This window comes from Paroedura picta, chromosome 4 (genome assembly GCF_049243985.1).
Source record: "Paroedura picta isolate Pp20150507F chromosome 4, Ppicta_v3.0, whole genome shotgun sequence".
Classification (NCBI taxonomy): domain Eukaryota; kingdom Metazoa; phylum Chordata; class Lepidosauria; order Squamata; family Gekkonidae; genus Paroedura; species Paroedura picta.
The window spans coordinates 65,176,673-65,190,471 of NC_135372.1; the positions used below are offsets into that span (position 1 = coordinate 65,176,673).

General features: G+C 38.1%; 1 protein-coding gene across 30 annotated transcripts in view; it reads right to left on the minus strand.

Moving 5' to 3' along the window:
- The window catches only part of ADGRL2 (adhesion G protein-coupled receptor L2), a 219,062-nt gene that overhangs the window by 9,656 nt on the left and 195,607 nt on the right, over window positions 1–13,799 (minus strand). For 17 of the 30 annotated variants that reach the window (XM_077333200.1, XM_077333196.1, XM_077333203.1 and 14 more), the window contains 6 exons: window positions 8,715–8,806; window positions 7,665–7,709; window positions 7,345–7,371; window positions 6,529–6,697; window positions 2,532–2,660; window positions 1,879–1,975 (listed from right to left, as the gene is read on the minus strand). In XM_077333200.1, coding sequence (XP_077189315.1) covers window positions 1,879–1,975; window positions 2,532–2,660; window positions 6,529–6,697; window positions 7,345–7,371; window positions 7,665–7,709; window positions 8,715–8,806 — 559 coding nt within the window. The remainder of the gene's footprint in view (window positions 1–1,878; window positions 1,976–2,531; window positions 2,661–6,528; window positions 6,698–7,344; window positions 7,372–7,664; window positions 7,710–8,714; window positions 8,807–13,799) is intronic. The other 13 variants (XM_077333205.1, XM_077333204.1, XM_077333207.1 and 10 more) reach the window with 1 other exon arrangement.

The window sequence follows — 13,799 nt, forward strand, 5'->3', positions numbered from 1 at the left end:
CCACCCTGTGGCAGCGGTCCGCGGCAACAAAAAGGTTGCGGACCGCTGCTGTAGAGCATAAAGCTCAGCAGTTTACTGTGTCCTCATGGGGAACACATTTCAGCACTGGATCTGCTCCGGTACTAAAATGTGTCCCTCTGGGAAACAAAGCAGTTGCAGAATAGTTCCGTTGCACTGGGGGGGGGGGTGCATTTTGCAAGAGGGTGGGGTTGCATTCCACATAATTTCACCTTCCTGTAAAATAACACTGAATGCCCTGGTTCACCCTGCAGTGCAGCAAGGTGCTGCAAAGCCAATCAGGGCATTCTTTGCCCCCCTCTGGGCCACCATAGTACAGGGAGAACCTAGACTTGGAAGGCCCAGCTCTTCCCTGTCGACACAGGCCTGATGTAGGACAGGTGCTGCTGGCCTCCACAAGGGCTAAGGGAATGTGGATTCTCCCATGTTCCTTTAGCCCGGGGCAACTGAAGGTCTGATCCACAGCAGGCCTGTGAGGGGGCCTGCCCAGTGGCTGCATCATGTGGAAGCAGGGATTTGCCTGCTTCCATATGACTGCCCTCTTGGCCTTTTCCACCCATGCAGAAGCAGCCTACATGGAACATGTGACTAATAAAATGCAGATATACAACTATCACACCAATGCAGGAATCTGTATGTGCTTGGCACATCAGATTCTTCTGAATGTAGTTCTCCACTGACTTCAATACAGAAAACATTACAGAACCAGATTGTTTGGCATGCATCTTCTTGCTAGGAAACGTGAATCTTGGTGGTTGGATCTGAAATGCAACGGAGCTTCTGCTCTAGAGTTCTCCATGTTTTATGTTTGCCTAGTAAGAATCCTGCTTTTGGAAAATGAAAACCCTGAAACTATAGTCAGAGTCTTAAATAAGACCAAATGACCATTAAATGCTTGTGATTTCTTGGAGGATAGTAAGTCCTGGGATCAATCCCATCCATACAGCAGGTAAAAAACTATCAGCAATAGTGAAACACTGGGTTTGATTTAATACAACTATTTACCTGGGAGACCCCCCATCTCATAACCTAGATTTAGTTTTTAAGGAGAGGCGATGAGGCAGATTTCAGATAGATTTCAGATAAAGATGTTAAGTCAACCCATTAACATCATATTTCCCTTATGAAAAGATCTGGCATAGAAGCCAGTGAGAAATTTTGCTTGTCCTTTAATATTTATGCCTGGAACACTGTGGAGTGGCCCTTCACTATCATTTAGTAAACCTATAGGAAGAGATATGAAGGCTTTACAAACATTAATCTGAGTTACAATGATAAATCTATGTCCAGAGGTCTTAAATCTCATCTACGTGGTTATGTTTTTTCCCCCTTGGGCTGTCATGTGGCAGACAAATGCTGGGTTACAGACGTGATCAAAACAATACAGGGGGAAAAAATCTTTGCAGATGTCTTTTGTATAGAGCTGATTTCAATTTGATTTCACAGGCAAAATGTCCACGTATGGAAATCTAATGCATTTAAAATGTTACTGCGCTAGTAGTTCTGTTTCAGTTTTAGACTACAAAGGTTAGCAAAGGTTTAAAATTATGTTCTTGATTTTAAGTTAAATTATTGATGAGACTTATTTAAATACACTTTCCATGAATGAGAATGCAAGCTTCTAAGAAAGGAGGCCAAGGGAACCAGATTTTAAATGTATTCAAGACAAACTTTAAATTGTAATTTTAGCAAGTATTACTTCTGAACTGCTTGTTTGTGTGTGCACACCCATATTTCCATTATTCCATGCAGATATTCAGATGTTCATTTATAGAATTTCCAATGGAATTAATCTAAATTCACCTTTAATAAAAGGCTGAGCTATTCTAAAAAAAAAATGAAATGTGTCCAATAACTGACCTTGATTAAGTGTTGAAGTGCTATTGATATCACCTGAGATAAAAGAAGATTCAGATTGTTTTCTCACAGTGTCATTCCACATTCTTCTTATTCGACTCTGTTAACATAGTAAATGGAACATAATTGTTACATTTCAAGCAGCAGACTGACACATTTTGTCACTTTTAATCTGCCTTTGTATTGCAATCTCCATGTGTGTTCTTATGGATAAAGTAATAGAGAGCAGGAATGCGGCACATTTTGCAGCAAACCTGTTTGGCAGTTTAACATACCCTGATTGACACACCCTCTTAGTCTGTGCTCTAATCAAGTTTATATTCATCTTGCAATGAACAACTGGCAAAGAAGTGTGCAGATGTCTGTTGGTCAGAAACCAGCTCACAGCTGATTGCAGGAAGACAGGTTCTGATCTTCTAGCACTCCTGTGTCTCTTAGCTTTACTGTAATGGGACGCAGGAGAATTTCAAGGGAGAGTCAGCAGAAGCCAAGTCCCTGCTGGTTGGGGAACTGCTGTGAATAAGCTTCTGATCCAAAATGTGAAAGCATTCAACTGTTATCTAGATAGCTATAATATGAACACAATTGGTGCATTTGTACATCTCAATTGGCATTAATTAAAATGACATTAAAAATACTGTCAAACTCTTTGTTACCTGAGTGCCAGAGGAATAGCGAGCACTAGTTCTTGTGGTTGATGCCTTTACTGAACTATGTGGGCTCTCTGTTGGTAATCCTCCACAACAATAAGAATGTCTGAAGCACTTTCCATATTCCTTCCGTACCTGTAAGTGAGTAACAGTGCTCATAAACTTACACATTCATGTTTCATTTTTTAAATGATATTTCTAGCTCACCTTATTCTAGAAATTTGAGTGATAATAATGTTAACCCAAGAGTCTTCAGAATGGAACCAAGTTTAAACAAATATTGATGACAAGCAGTATTATTATGTGAGTGGCTCTTCCTCTCTTAAGGATTGTTATGGCTCAGTAGATAAGAACTGAAACATCATTGCTTCAAAACAGCCAAGCCATTTCCAAATGAAAGTATACAAGGATGCTGCCTGAACTGCAGATGGCTTCTTTGTAAGTAATTCATATATTTGTTTCCTGCATCCTAGTTGCAACCAAACACCAACAGTATCTAGAAGTGAACTACAAGAAGTATTTCTTGTCCAGTGATACATTCACACCTGTTCCAAGTAATGTGATCATATCAAATAAACTAAGGACAACCAAAGGCAGCAAACAGGGAAGGAAGTGTTAAGAGAATCGAAAGACTATCCTAACATTGGTTTACGTCACAGACAGTTATACGTTCGGTATGATTCTCTAGAATGCTCTGATACAGTAACACCCTACCCACTTTATCCCTATATGTAAGGGTTGGCAACTCCTGTTTCAGTGTATATGAAGAAGTTTTATACCCAGAATAAAACTTTGTTGGTCTTAAAGGTTCTTCTGCTTCCGACCAACAGGGCTACCCACCTGAGTGCACTTCTACGCCGACTGACTTCAATGCACTAGGATTGCATTATAAGATTATTATATATTCATATATTATTAGTATATATTCTACAGAGATGATAAGGGGATGCTCTATGGTGGCTTCTTGTGCCCTTGAGCAAATGATCCATATTAAAGCTGCCCTTTTAATGTCCAAGGTGGAGTAAAAGCAGTGTCAAAAGCTGTGAAAACTTGGCTCTACATTCACAGAGCTCCCGAGAAGGGTTCTGTGTGGTTTGGCTCTGTCAGAAGTAACTTGACCAAAATGTCATGGTCAAAAACGGTGTGATTACGTTGAATCTGGTTACGTTGAATCTGGTGTGATTACGTTGAATCTGCTGTGTTGTCAAAATAGGGCACGTCAACAAACCGTGGCTTGTTTCTTGCCTGAAAACCAGCAGTCTTCTTCAGTGGCTATTCATTAACAGCTCTTTTTGCCCACTCATCAGGTTAAGGGAAAGCTGTCATCAAATTCAAAGAACCCTGAACAGTGTGTGTATGTGTGTGTGTGCAGAAGATCTATTGTTCAGATAGTTCTGAACAAAAGAGGTTTGTTCATTTGGGATGCTAGAAACAAGTGTTAAGCTCAGGAAGGTTAGTCAAGGGCACAAACATGTGGATCCTGAAATCTATGGAAGTTACTATGCAACGCCACTCTAGAACATCAGGAAAACACAGATCTAGAGTTTAACATATTTTAACTGCCACAGGAACATATTACAAATCAGAAAGCATAAAACCAGAAAGTGCCTCTTTTTACCCAAGTACCACTCCCTGGGGCTGATTTTGCCTAATGTCTCTACTGCTGCGAATGTACATTATCTGTCGGTGCAGCACATTCCACTGTCATTATTTCTAAATTATAGCCTGTTCAAAACTGAAGGAACTAACAGCACTATCATCTTGTCAGAACTGGAAACATAATAGTTTTCACTTTCACAATTCTATTTCTCTGTTCAATTTACTGACCAACTAGTAATAACAGAATAAAAAATCTGCATTAGCTATGTATACAATGGTTGAATGATATCCAGTGAAAGACACTGAGAATTTTAAACACTAAATGGCAACCTGAATGTTCATTCAGGTATGAATCATTTTGGACTAGATGAAGGTTTTCTGTACTTGACAGGCACTTTAATATTGCTTTCTGCTGATGCCACATAACAGAAGAAATGATGCACAGCTGTAATAAGAAACAAAAGCTGCATATCTCTAGATTATATAATTTTTAAAGAAACAGCACTTTGTAGTAACTTACACTAGAAAGATTTGCATCTCGATTTACTTTTTAAAACATTTAACACATTTAACTCATGTCTTGGTCCAATGCCAAAAAATATCTGTGCCGAATTCAGCATTCCCTCAACTTTTAAAAACATAAACAATTTTGTAGAAATTTCTGTAAAGGATGTGGCACACAAACAAATAGGATGGCAAAAAAACTCATTCTGAAATGCTACGTATTCCAATGGTTTCATCTGACTCACTTTCTAAAATGCAGTCTTTCTCCAATAAATGTTCAGTCAAATCCGTTAAAATGGCCCGTGAATCACAAAGTGCAGAATTTAATTAATTTGTGAACAACACTGTCCCTTTTTCAAACCTTCAGTAAAATCTCTACAGTAAAAACTTAGTTTTAATATGGATATCATTTATAAGACACCAATGTCTTCTTTTCTTGTATTAATTTTCTTATAACTTTCTTCCCTGTTCCATCTGCTCACACTTTCCTAACTCCCTTGTAAACCCTCAGGTATCTTATTTGTTTTCATTTATGAAAATCAAACATGCTGCATCTCAACTGGAATGGAAATTAAGTGAGGAGTTGCTTTGGCACAGGTAACAGTATGTTCAGCTTTGAGGATTCTCATTTTCACCTCTCTCAGTGTAATTTACTTGACAATGTCTGTATTCAGAAGTTATAAATAAGCCACGGTTCATTTGTGATGAGAACAGCCAGGAAATCCTCTGGTTCAAGAGCTCTCGCTTTTTTTCAGCACTGCACTGCCCTAAAAAGAAACTGATTTGCTGTGTTGTCAAAATAGGGCACGTCAACAAACCGTGGCTTGTTTCTTGCCTGAAAACCAGCATGCAAACAATGTAAGCAGAAGACTTCTTGGCTTGTTATACCTGAATGCAAACTATAAATAATATAGTATTTAGTATATGTGCTGCTGAAGCAAGCACAAACAATATAGTAATTTTGCATAGTGATGGCTTTAGAATAGAAGCTGCCTTGATTTATTCTTTCATAGAAAACTATATTTCATGGACATCTAAGTTTTTGATTTGATATTAACAGATTAGAACAAAAACTATTGTTAAAAACCTATATATATGAAATCAGAAGGTTTTCATGTTACAATGCAATTATCAAAATCTGCACCTGATAGATAAAGAAAAACCTTTCCCATTAACCTGTCTGAGTCTACCTTCTGGTGAGAAGCTCAACTCCTGGTGATGCACATTCTCTAAAATCAGCAAGCGGTATTACACGCATGATGTTGTGCCACTGAAGTTGATCAATCCTGGTGAATGTTTCAACAACCAATGTTTTTGAAGGGTGATGTATATTAAAAAGCTATAGCACCATTTAATAGTTTGATATGTGAAACATTTTTTTTAGACTGCACAGTAGTATCATTAACATTTGTCGAGCAATGCAAGTAAATTTGAATAATCCCTCCCTCTTTGAGCTGGTTAAGAAAGTTTTAATGTGTGTAGTTGACACATATATCTTTTTCAAATATACATTAGAATCCCATGCCACCACCTGCTGATCTTCCAACTCAACTATCAATTTTATTTCCTTTTTACAAACATTTCCAATCATTACTATGTCAGCTTTCAATCTTTTTGCAATGGATCTACAATGCAAGTTGCCCTAATCAGAGAATCAAAATTCAAGTTAAGTGGGAGCTTCAACATAACCAGATGGGAGGACTATCAGAAGAACAAGATTAATGGGCAAATTCACATGAGAATCAGGAGTTACTTGCATGTGCAAACCAAACCAGGAAAAGACTGGCAGAAGGCAGAATACAAGTTCTTTACTATAACCGCTATATTTACCTAGCTGTCCATTTAAAAGTTAGTTGAGATATTCTGGATGAAAATCAAAAGAAAATATGTAATGACTCACTTTCTTTTGGAGAGCACAATGAAAGATGAAAATAAACATTCCCTGGAAAGCATTAAATACTGTGAAAAGGTATGCCATCACAATGGTCTCTTCGTTGACGAAAAGCAGCCCAAAAGACCATGTTAGGCCGAGAAGACACAGGAGAGCAAATGCACCGAGGACCCACGATCTGGAAAAGAACATTGATTTTAATCACATAGCTGAAAAAAGGACACATGGCAAACTTGTGTATTATAATTTTAATTGTTGCATTTGACTTTTACTAGCATAAATATTCAAATGGAATTCATCTATTAAGGGAAGAACAATTCTATTTGGCAGTTTTCAACTCCAGTGAAAACAGCAGCAGACTTTCTTCTTACTCAAGACTGCAAGAAATGGTCAGAACTATTTTGAAATGCAAAGGTGTGCCACAAGACACCCCTGCTTTATCTTTTTTCCTCTAAGCAGAGAGTGAAAACCCTAGTTTAGCTGGTGATGGGAGCTTATATTTTAACAACTGTGCTTGTATCTGACATACACACACACACAAGCGTGAATACACAAAGGTTAAATGGCAGATCAAAAGCAGATAACCTGAAGTTTCAAGACTGATTAGCTAAACTAAACTGATGCTAGATGATCTAACTTTCATATGGAAGTGCCTCACTGAAATGTGACAAATACATGGATTGATCCAAAAAATAAAGCATTTGAAGGATATTAAGTCATGAACAAGTTTCAGGTAGCAACAAAAAGAATTGCAGAGAACAGCGCAGAATGAAGCGGGAAAGAGATTTTTTTTCAATGCATTCCACATCTAACTAATGATCTTACTTGATAAATGGCTTATTATCTTCATAGCTAGAAAGCATTATAAGCAGAAAAGAGAAACAAAATGATTAGACAGAATTTATATTGAAATAAATAATAAAGCATTTTAGTATTTTATACAAAAATTAGTCAAAATTAGAGAAGTCAAAGTGCAGATGCAAGCAATTTAAAATAATAAAAGGCATATAATAGTTAAAAATAGTTTAGCAAATTAGATATCTCCAAAGTAGTCAAAATCAGGGACAATCCACAAAACTGTCCAAATTTTCAAAGTGAAAAAAAAAATCATGCTTGAAATTTGTTAATATAGGGTTCTATCTTACCCAGGTAAGTCCGTATTATAGTAGCCATCACAAACACGGTAATTACTGGTGTGGATGAGAAGACAGAAAGAAGAAGAAAAGGAAAAAAAGAGAGAGAGATGCTAAAGATTAGCTCTCTCTCTTATCATGCAACATGCAATGAAGCTGATACCGTGACCTATCTAAGCAACATCTAATTAGCCTGGTTGCAAAACAGCTGCTGTGTTCAGTGATCATTCAAGAGCCCAGCCCTAGTTACATTTTACTTGTAATGCCTGATTATTTAAGCAGTGTTTACTTCTAAGTAACAGTGTTTATGATAAAAGTGTTCTTCCAATGCCAGCCTAGCAAAATAGGTAATACCATACAAAAATAATAACGGTGTAGGCAACCTAAGGCCAATAACTTTTATTCAGATTCACTGAGTTTCCTTCAGAAAAAAAGGAAGGTATGGGCTAAAGGTGAGGAACAGAGCCTTATGTTGCCTACCTGTGACCTAAACTGCAATCTACCATTGCCAGCTTTATTAACTCTTATTAACCAACCACACTACTCTCCAGAAAGGGGATCTGCAACTCTCATATAGCACTGGGGTGAAAGTAAACATTTGTTCAATTAGCATGAAAAGCATTGGATAATCGTCAAGATAACAACAGTAATATGGGTAAATTCTCTTAGGGGAATACAATTATAGGCAGGAAAACTGCTGAGAACCTTTTAACTGTGGTGCATAATTTTAACAAAACTCAGCAGAATAACATCAGCCATGCAAACAGGAACATCATTTTGCACTGTGTTTTAAATGCAAATAAAATCACTAGATCACCATGGAATTTCTGCAAAGGCACCAAAACCATTTCTTGGCAGGTGTTCCAGGCAGGAATTATTTAATTTTGACCTTTGCCTGTGACAGTATAGCAACAAATGTGACGAAAGCAGGCCTGATGCTCTTTGCTTGGCCTTAGGTTGCCAGGAGACAAAGCCATGTGTTCCTAATGAAGGGCAGCTTTCAATAAGTTTGAACTATCAGAAAGCAACCATAGTTCTTGGATTAGAACACAAAGCACTTACTTAATGTTTTCCAACCTGCTGGAATCTGGTTTCAAAGTGCTTGAGTGCTTCACCATTTTGCATAGTGTGATCACCAGGAAGATAAGATTCAGCTGTCAAAACAGATAGCAATGAAATTAAACTACTTCAAGTAACAGTGTGAGTAATGATGATGCCCTAGACTAAATAGAAAATAAAAATAGGTTAATTTATAGCCTTTTTGATGGGCTAGTGACAGAACAGTTTCTTAAATCTACAAAACAATTGGAAATAAGGATTAGATTAAGAATGGTCCATGGCATTCAGCTCACTTTATATCATTTTGCATGTACACTAAGAATTACGTTTCAGTTATTCATTCTCCTTGATGTTAAATGTTCTTAGGGAACAATTACAATTTTTAAATATGACTTTAGCTTTTTGAGCACTTTGGACTTTTCCAAATATATACATAAGCACTGGAGTCTAAAGACCAGTAATGTTTTGTACTCTCCTCATAGCAGCTTCCTATGACCCCAAAAAAGCAGTGTAAGTCAGGACAAGGACAAAATTGTCATGAGGAATGGGGTGCTACAATGAGGAAGAGGAATAAGGAGAAACTGTGGTCCCTCCTACTGTCAGCAGAGATGCAGAAAGTCCACTGGTGAAAAAGAAAGGATGTACAAATTCAACTGATTGTCTTGCCTCACTGCAGTTCCTTGTGCCACTTAGCTTTTTCATGTATAGAGATTTCTTGAGTCATGACAATGCCTTTTTGTAGGGAGCAGGAGGCTGCTGCAGGAAGGGAAAAGCAGGGGGGAAACCACCTCACACTTCTGGATTGTAGGATTCAACACAACGTGCATAGTGTACAAAAAACTAAAATTTCTATCATATATATTTACCAATCATAGTTCCTTGCTTAGTAATCAATCAGTGGTACCTAACATTTTCTTTTGGAATTATTGTTGTGATTAGTACTTTGAAAAATATGCCTTCCAGAGGCAACATTTCCTTCACCTTGGACTGGAAATTATATCCCCCTCTCCTGTTTCCATCGTCTTCATTATTTTCCTGCTAAGGAATTCACAATGCCATCTCCTTTTACAGGACTGTAACCAATTATGTTATTCTTTGTGCAACTGCTTCCCTTTCTTTCACTGCAAAATATTTATTCTTCTTAAAAAATATTGCAGATGGTTTGAATGTGGAATGTCGGGTATTACAAAGCAGAGCAAACCCTTCCTTCGGAGGACACTTGGCCTCCTCCCTGTTATGAAATTGCCTTACAGGGGTAGTTGGAATGGCATTCCTTTCTGGCCCAGTTGCTACCATTGACTAAAAGGTTTATTGCAGACTGTGTTCAAGCAGCTAGGGTATTCAAACCTTTCTTCATGAGACATTGGGAACTTTTTGACTTCAGGCATCAGCTGTTGTCCCCCAACCATCAGGACACAGAAACATGTGAGCTGGAACCTTGTGAATCTCATTGGTGAAAACTTCTACGGATTATTAAGTCCCAGAAAAGCAGCTTTCATACCATAGATATTATCCACAGCAATGATCTTCTATGAGATCATAATTTACATTACGCTACTCATCCAAGTGGACTGTGCCCAGTATTAAAGAAAGTGGCTGAAAGAATCAGTCCACATTGGCATGCACACACAAATACACACAATTCCATCTCCTTGTTCAGGACTGAATGATGATGTGATGTTATCCGTTCAGTTGTGTCCAACCCTCGGTGATTCTATAGGAAGGTTTTCACCACACGTTTCTGTCAATGACCGCTTCTTTTAGTTGGTTCATGGTCATCCCTGTATCTGCTTTGATCGTGTCAAGCCAGCGGATCCTTTGGCGAACACGTTTCCTTTTGCCGCTGACCATGCCGAGCATTAATGATTTTTCTAACAAGTATGATCGCGTGATGTGTCCAAAGTAAGTGAGCTTTAGCCGTAATATCTTGCCTTCTAATGACATATTGTAATATCTTGCCTTCTAATAACTGAATACCAATACATAAATGAATAACTAATTATTAGTAGGGGTGTGCAAACAGCATAAACTGAGCTGAAAAAATACCTCCAAAATACCTTATTGGTATTTTCAAGCCAAATACAGATCAGAGAATCTGACAGGCTACCAGCAGGGGTAACCAAATTGTGACTCTTCAGATGCCCATGGACTGCAATTACCATGGTCATGCTGGCAGAGGCTGATGGTAATTGTAGGTCATGGACACATGGAAGCCACAGTTTGGCCACCACAGTTTGGCCACCCTGAGCCTCCAAAAAGCCAAATTTTCACAGCTTTTATTCGGGTATATTCAGCTATACCAAATATCAGCTGGGGTGGTGGGAGCTGAGGGTTCTGCACTGCTGTGTCTGGGGCTGATTCCTCTTTGCAGTCTGGTTTAAATCAAGGTATAAGAGAAGCCAGCCCAGGACTTGCCCGAGCAGTAGGACCAAGTTCTGCATATGGAGATCCTGGAGACCGCTTCCCCTGCAGCATGGTTTAAGCCATGCTTCGGGAAGAGTCAAGCCACTCCTATGGTTGGGCTGGCTTAAAAACAACAATAACAACAAAACCCCAGCATTTTTCTTCTTCAATTTATTTGATCTGAAAAATCAGATTTCCCAACACACACTCTCACACACAAAAAACCCCAGTACCCAATACCAGCATGGTATTGAGATTCAGGATTTTTCAGAAATGCCGAAATTTTTTCTGGTCCAATAGAGTCGAACTGACAAATACCATTTTTCTTGCTCATCCCTAACAGCCAGTAATGCAGCTTGTATAAGAAAGAAAGAAAGAAAGAAAGAAAGAAAGAAAGAAAGAAAGAAAGAAAGAAAGAAAGAAAGAAAGAAAGAAAGAAAGAAAGAAAGAAAGAAAAGTCTTGGAAAAGTTCCAAAAATGAGTATGGTGGTATGTGAAAATGGAAATATCTTTAATACATCAAAGAACTGCTGTTCCCCAGCAAAGTAACTATGACAACAGAACATATGATGCTTGTTCTTCACATTTCTGTGAAATATGATATAATTTAAAGCATCGCTAAACCAAAGAAGGCTAATTCACTATCTGAAAACAATATTCAGACATCCTGGTTTTCCTGTGCTCTAGGTACCTATTGAAAAATTATTCAATTTTTGCTTTAAAAAACTGTGAAAGAACAAACCACTAAGATGATGCATCCCCTAGTATATCAGTCACCTCCAGACATCCGGTGGGAAAAAAGAAGTTATTTTAAATAATTTGGTCTCCAGGATACATTCATGAGTCAAAGAAATTGGGCAGCTTGCCATTTTATCATATAATATGGAAAGAAGAAAATGCAGGGGAATTTGCTGAAAAACAATGCACTCCTATAGTAAATGATTTCTTCTTCCAGTTTAAGGGCAATGTATGTAAAATAAAACTATGTAAAGAAATATTTTGCTTATTCTCCATTCTGCTATTTTAAATATCATTTTTATTCAGCAAATTACACATATTTGCAGAGCATTATTTTTGGCTTGTTTTTTCATTTTAATTTGTTAATGTGGAACTATTTTCAGTAGAACATTCCTAGTAATTTGAAGCATTAGAAGCCTGAAAACCACTGATGGTAGCTACCTCTCTGAAAAGGATGCAAATTGATTTCTGCTGTTTTAGCAGCAAATATTATCTGGATAATACTTTTGTTCATTATGTGATATTAATATATTTTCCAAAATGCAGCAAGTTCTGATTCTAATGACCAATTTTGTGATTGTAAGTTGGTAAAATGCAGTATGGATCCTATTACTGTTAGGTGGATCGAGAACTCCTTGACAGATTGCACCCTAAGGTTGCTTGTAAATGATTCATCATCTTCTTGGAGAGGAGTGATGAGTGGAGTGCCTCAGGGATGTTCTGAGCCCTGTATTGTTCAACATATTTATAAATGATTTGAATGGATGAAGGGATACAGGGAGTGCTTATTACATTTGCCAATGACACTAAATTGGGAGGGGTAGCAAACACACCAAAAGACAGAATCAGAATACAGGGCGAGCTTGACATTGGGCTAAAATGAATTTCAATAGGATCTGAGGGTCTAAATAGGCCATACACTAAACATGAGTCAGTAGTGTGACGCGGTGCCTAAAAAAGCAAATAGGATTTTGGGCTGTATTAAAAGGGGTCCAGATCACATGAGGTGACGTTACCACTTTACTCCACTCTGGTAAGACCTCACTTGGGAGTATTGTATTTAGTTTGGGGCACTACAACAGAAGAAAGATGTACAGAAAATAGAGCATGTTCAGAGGAGGGCTACAAAAATGGTGAAGTGTTTGGAGACCAAATTGTATGAGGAAAGATTGAGGGAGCTTAGTTTATTTAGCCTGAAGAGAAGAGAACGAAGAGGTGATATGATAACAATCTTCAAATACTTGAAGGGCTGTCATATAGAAGATGGAGCAGAGTTGTTTTCTGTTGCCCCAGAGGGTCAGACCAAAACCAGTGGGTTGAAATTAATTCAAAAGAATTTTTGGCTAAACATTAGAAGTTTCTGACAGTTAAAGCTTTTCCTCAGTAAATCAGGCTTCCTTGAGAGATGGTGAGTTCTTCTTTGGAACTTTATAAGCAGATGCTAGATAGTCATCTGACAGAAATGATGATTTTATGCATTTAGGCAGATTGTGAGTGGGATGTGCCAGTGTTTGTCTCTTGGGGCCCTTCCTTGCATACCCAAGGAATTGCTAATCACCACTGTGAGATGGTTTGTGACTTTCCCCCAGAACAGGATGGATTCTGGAGATTTTTGGTGGAGGGATCACTTGGGCATGAAATTGGGGTCACTGTTGGTTAGCAGGTAGTTGTGAGTTCCTGCACTGTGCAGGTGGTTGGACTAGATGACTCTGGATGCCCCTTCCAACCCTATGATTCTAACTGTGTTGAAAACCTTCATATCAGTAAAATTTATACATGTGATTTATCAGGTTTGTGAAGATTCCTCACAGAGGTCTCCTATGAACTATAACCAACCCACTTTGACTGATAATATGAATGAATATGGAGGAAACAGAAGTCAAAATACAGTCTTTTCTGACCAGAGCTTCCAAGGGTGCACTGTTTGTTTTATAGCCATCAACCTGC